Source organism: Panthera leo, chromosome A3 (genome assembly GCF_018350215.1).
Source record: "Panthera leo isolate Ple1 chromosome A3, P.leo_Ple1_pat1.1, whole genome shotgun sequence".
Classification (NCBI taxonomy): domain Eukaryota; kingdom Metazoa; phylum Chordata; class Mammalia; order Carnivora; family Felidae; genus Panthera; species Panthera leo.
Genome location: NC_056681.1, coordinates 4,926,191 through 4,932,190, shown reverse-complemented (window position 1 = coordinate 4,932,190; position 6,000 = coordinate 4,926,191). Strand labels below are relative to the sequence as shown.

The following is a 6,000-nucleotide window of genomic DNA, read 5'->3' as shown; positions in this document are numbered from 1 at the left end:
CACCCCGTGGACGACCCCCGCCCGCATCCCGGCCGGCCCCCCCTTTCCAAATTTAAAGGGGGCGCAGCATTAAGGCCTCCCGCCTCAGGTGACCTCTTAGGGGTCTCCCCGCCAGAGGTGCCCCGCCGCTGAGGAACATGGCGAAGGTGGAGCAGGTCCTGAGCCTCGAGCCGCAGCACGAGCTCAAATTCCGAGGTAAGCCGGAGGCCCGCCATGTTCGGCCGCGGGCCCGGCCCCGCCGCCCCGCGCCCCCGCCCGCAGGCCCCGGCGGCGCGGCGGTGACGTGGGTCCCCGCGCGGCCCGCGGTCCCCGCCCCGCCCGACGGCGCGTCCGCCCCGCACACCGAGCCCGTCGGGCAGCCGGGGCCTCCCCGTGCACGCCGTCCGGTCAGGGGCTCTTCCGGCCGAGGGTCAGCTGTTTCCCCCCCCCCCCCCCCCCCACACACCCCTCCCGTGGGGCCGACCTGCCCGGGGTTCGCCCACCTGTCGCCGCCCCCGAGAGGCCCGCTCCGACGCCCCCCTTCCCCCGCCCCGCGGCGGACACCTGCAGCCGTTCCCCGTCACACCCCTGCTCCGCGTCTGCACGGCGCTCACACCATCTCCGAGGGCAGTTTTACGCACTCGTGTGCTGCGTTCCCACGCTAGAAGGGAAACTCCATGAGGACAGGACTTGGCCGTTTCTCCGCTGCGTGCCCGGCGCTCGTCGGGAGCCCGGGGGACGTCTGCTGCGCAAATGAACGAAAAGCCCCTCGGCGGTTCTGATGGGACGTGGCCCAGCTTGCCTGCCTCTGCCTTCCTCGTGCCCGGGGCTCACGTCCGTGCAGCGGGGGGTGGGGGGGGGGGTGGGGGGCAGGGGCGAGCCGGAGGAAGCCTAGTGCGCCACGTGTGCCTGTGGCCAACCGGGGCCCTTTGGATCGCCAGGCTTCACGCCGCCCGTGTGTTTTCTCCACTGCAGTGTAAGCGTCGTGGGGCAGAGGGGGCCGCGTCAGGCTTGCCCGTTCCTACTTTTCAGAGGTGTTGAGTAAACCGTGTGTGCTCGCTCCGTGCTGAGCCCCGGAGAGACCAGGAATGGACCGCAGACAGGTCCCCAGCTGTCATAGTGCTTACCTTCTCGCGAGGGGAGACGAAGCCGCAAAGCAAAACTCTTTTCAGGTAGTGCTGAGGTCTGGGAAGGAGATCCAGCGGGTGATACGGGGAGAGGACACCTTGTGCGGGGTGGCGAGGGCGCGGCTGGAGCTCAGGCGGAGTTTGTGGAGCCAATGCTGACCGGAGGCACCCTGCTTCCTGTGCGTTGGCAGGAGGTAGTTTAGGGTCACTCTGACTTACCCAGAGAGACCCTGTTGGCATGTGACACATGTGAACTCAGACTTCAGAGCTTAGACTCTTTTCTTGATTGATTGATTGATTGATTATTTATTATTTATTTATCTAGAGGGAGAGCACGCAGGGGAGGGGCAAAGAGAGAGAGAGAGAGAGAGCATTCCAAGCAGGCTTCGCACTGCCAGCGCAGAGCCCCACGTGGGGCTCGAACCCACAAACCATGAGATGACCTGAGTGGAAATCAAGAGTTGGACCCTTACCCAGCTGAGCCACCCCGGTGCCCCCCAGAGCTCACAGTCCTTCACGATTATGCTGTCTGACCCCTGGGAAATACTCCCGAACTGTGGCTGTCACTTTGCCTCCCAAAATAACAATCGGAAACGATTCTAAATGTGTAAAGAACCGAAGGGTTTCCGGCTGAAAGGAACATCAGACAAAAACAAAAAAGCCCCACGAACCCAACGTGGATGGCCCTTCGGTGACAGTGCTTCGGCTTGCGTGGTGGTCTCCCGGCCTCATTCTAGAGCAGCCAGGCTGGGAAGGGGACCCGAGTAGCTACAGTGAATGTGGAGGGCGACGGTTTCCACTTGAATTGTCCGAGGTTCTGTACCCCAGAAGCAGGGGCTGGCTACTCCTGAGTATTGGCCCTTTCATTCATCTTGTTCACACACGTTTACTGAGTGCCTGTTCCACGTGTCAGAAACCAGGGGAGATGAGTCACCTTCTCCCTCAACCCCTCACTCCAGGACTTAAGGGAAGGGGGCAGATGACAGAATCAACCAGGACAGTGCCATGATCTCAGGTGATCGTAGAGCTCCGAGAGCACCAGGGAGGTCCGCTCCTGAACAAGATGTCATTTGAGCTGAGTTGAAAGGTCAGCTGGAAGCAAACTAGAGGAAGAAATGGGTGGGGAGTGTGTCAGGCAGAGGGAATGCTATGTCTGGAGGCAGGAAGGCCGAGTGAGCCCCTTTGGGGTGCCACTGGTAGTTCTGAGTGACAGCAGCAAGTGGCATTCGCTGGGGTTGCGAGGCAAGGTAGGGCGTGAGGCTAGCTAGGAGACAGGAGTAAGGCTCAAGGCCTGTGCGCAGACACAGCCAGGATCCAAATTCAAATTCTGTTGCTTCTCCTTAGGTAGTCCCTTGATTGATTCCCACCCCCCCGAACCTGCCCCCGGTACATAACACTCCGGTAATGTTGTGTCATGGAAAGAGGCACTGATTTGAGAAAATTGAAGTTTTTGTTCTGGTTCTTTCACTTAAAGATGTTTGATATTGGGCTGGCAACTTCACTGCACGAAGTCTGGGGTGAACTCAGTCCGTGGGATGGAACTCACATCTACCTAGCCTCCCGTAGAAAGTTTTGTTGTTGCTTTGGAGTGATGTTATGGCTGTTCAGCAGCTTTGTAAATGCACAGTATTTTACAGAGCTTGGTGGTTGTATTTAGACAACTGGTTTCATCATTTCAACTTCTTTACCTGCGAGGTGTAGCTAGAGAAACAATGACCCTTCTGGCCCTAGGTTGGCCAAAGTCATGATGGCCAAAGTCACTGGATATTTGTGCTAGGAGAGTGGTCCAAGAAAAGTCAGGGTGTCAGATTGTTGAAAAAGCTGTTGGCTCATGACTTCAGAAAAGGCATCTGCAGGCATATGTAGATACTGCTTTATGAGATTGGTTTATTTGCTTTAAGCTGAGGGCTAAGACAATTTAGAATAGAGACTCTGTCCTCTGGCTTGCTGTATACAGTTCATTCATTCCAGGATGAGAATTGCCACTTTTAACAGATGTCTTCCAAGTTACTTAGGGTAGGACTCTGACTTCAGGTGGTTTACTTCGATGACTCAAACCTGCAAGCTCACTTAATAAGGCATTAATTAAAATGCCTAAAATAACACATTATCATCCAAAGGAAAACAGTTAATTATCTTTTATTTTTATTTTTTTAAAGTTTATTTTGAGAGCGACAAGGAGAGAGACCAGGCATGGGAGAGCAGGGGAGGGGCAGAGAGAGAGGGAGAGAGAGAATCCCAGGCTGTCAGCACAGAGCCCAATGTGGGGTTCACGCCCATGAACTGTGAGATCATGACCTAGGCGGAAACCAAGAGTTGGACGCTTAACTGACTGAGCCATCCAGGTGCCCTAAAAGTTAATTATCTTTTAAAGGAATAAAAGAATCATCTTTTATTTATTTTTTTAAAAATATCTTATTTATTTACTTAATTACCTTAGAGAGAACATGTGCACACATGTGCACGAGTGGGGAGGAGCAGAGAGAGGGAGAGAGAATCCCAAGCAGGCTCCGTACTGTCAGCACAGAGCCCAGTGTGGGGCTCGAACCCACAAACCATGAGATCATGACCTGAGCCGAAATTGGGAGTCTGACACCTAACCAGCTGAGCCACCCAGGTGCCCCAAGAGTCATCTTTTTTTTCTTTTTTTAAATTTTTCATGTTTAGTTTTGAGAGAGAGAGAGCGCAAGCAGAGGAGGGGCAGAGAGAGAGAGGGAGACACAGAATCCAAAGCAGGCTCAAGACTCTGAGCTGTCAACATAGAGTCTGATGCGGGGCTGGAACTCATGAACTGTGAGATTATGACCTGAGCCAAACTTGGAGGCTTTAAGCAACTGAGCCCCCCCAGGAACCATCTTTCAGATTCAGCCTTAGATGATATGGGATTATATATGTTTGAATCTTTTTCATTTTGGACATTTTTTTTCTTTCTTTTTCTTTCTTTTCTTTTTTTTTTTTTTTCCTTGAGTTTATTTTGAGAGGGGTGTGTGTGTGTGTGTAGGGGAGGGGCAGAGAGAGAGAATCCCAAGCAGGCTCCAAGTTGCCCGTGCAGAGCCTGATGTGGGGCTTGAACTCAAGAACTGTGAGATGATGACCTGAGCTAAAACCAAGAGTTGGACGCTGAACCGACTGAGCCATCCAGGAGCCCCACATCTCGGACATCTGTGTGATTATGTTGAAGTTAAGGATGTTACAGAGGAAAAGAACATAGACTTATGTGACTTGTTGTTCAGACTTCCAGAAAGTGCCGGGCTGCCGGTGTTAAGTATTAGAAGGAGAAGGACTGCAGGCTTCCTGGAAGAAGCGTGGCACCGTGACATCTGCCGTGTTGAAATAGTAGAGGCTCATTTGGGCTGGAGGACCTTTCTGAAAGAGTTGAGGGTCTTCGGAAACCTGTCAAGTGTGTGCTTTGCATCGTGGCTCTTTCTGTTGATCTCATTTCTTTCAAGGCCTAACTACTTTCCTGTGCGGCTCCCAACTCTGAGGTCCCACTCGTTGCCCAGCTCAGAGGCAGCTTTCTGAACAAGTCACTTTCAGGGCGTTTTGGTCTCTTATTTTCTTTCTGTTCTCTATCCCCTTCTATCGGATTCCGTCTGCGGTAAATAGTACGTCTTGTGTTTTTTTGGTCATTGTCCAGGACTCTTAATCCTTCTTCACATCCTAGCCCATGATACTGTCACATGAGAGTGGTCTGTTAACCGTCCTCATGGGTGATTAGTTAAGGTTTAAACCTTTACTCTGTGGATCTTTGCTTTAGTCTGAGACTAAACCCCTGGCCTTCAAGAAGTCTCGCTGTTGGTCAGTAGGGATGGTGCCAGTAGACTGGTTGGTTAATTACCACCTTGGGGAGAAAACAGGAACCTGGGCACAGTGGATGGAAGATAGGTTCGGGAGCCTGTCTTTTGTGTGAAGAAAGCATGCTGGGAATCACTAGTCCATCCCCTTAAGTTAATGTGTAATTCAATATTGTTTAGGAAGCCAAAAAATACAAAACCTTGTAGATATAGTCAGTTCGATGCAGTAATTATCTTTCAGATGCTAAGTACAACATTAGTTCTTTTGCTTTAGTATAGCACTGATTTCCTTAACATTTCTTGATCACGTAGAACAGACTGTGTTTTACAGCACAACAAAATGTCAGCAGTGTGCTTAAGATTCTTTATGGTCGTGGTTTCAATCCATCCTGAATAGATTATCTTCATTTATTTAATTATTAACCAGCTTGCTCATCAAAAGCAAGTGGCATTAAACTTACTAAGCTTTAATCAAACTTAAGTCTTCTTAGATTGTACTATTTACTTCTGACTTTATGTTCCTGGGGAAAAATGTGAACCAGAAGTTAACTTTCTTTTATTCGCTTACTTACCGTCTTCGTGGTTAACTCCTTAAGTGGAAAAAATGGGTAGACTTGGCCATGTCCTCGTATCTGGAAAATGGTGATAGTTCCTAGATGTGTGTGGTTGTAACTTGCATCATAGTTATCTTCATAATTACCTGGTAGCTTTGCATCTGTGTGTGGATTTATTAAAATAATTAGTCTGAGCTGATGCTTATTAAAGACATGAAATCTTAAACATTATTGTCACTGTCTGTTATTTATTACAATGGGATAGCGTCTTTTTTTCTAATGCTGAGGACAAAATACTGAGAACTTTGACCCTGCGATATGACCACTGCGTAGTTGAAAATTAGGGGAAGAGTCAAGGGAGTAAACTATGTTGGTTACTCCTGGTAACTCCATGCAAACCATAATAAACTGCACATAACTCCATGGATACTCCATGTAACTCCATGTAAACTATGTTGGTATTCCCCTGAGGCTCGGTTTTTAAAATCTGAAACTTGAATTTTTACATAAGGAATCATCTCCAAAGAGCGCCTCATCCACTCCCCA

At 50.4% G+C, this 6,000-nt stretch overlaps 1 protein-coding gene across 1 annotated transcript in view; it reads left to right on the top strand.

Annotated features, from left to right (window-relative positions):
• The window catches only part of VAPB (VAMP associated protein B and C), a 52,452-nt gene continuing 46,452 nt past the window's right edge, over nucleotides 1-6,000 (top strand). The window contains exon 1 of the mRNA XM_042930556.1: nucleotides 1-195. Coding sequence (XP_042786490.1) covers nucleotides 138-195 — 58 coding nt within the window. The 5' untranslated portion in view covers nucleotides 1-137. The remainder of the gene's footprint in view (nucleotides 196-6,000) is intronic.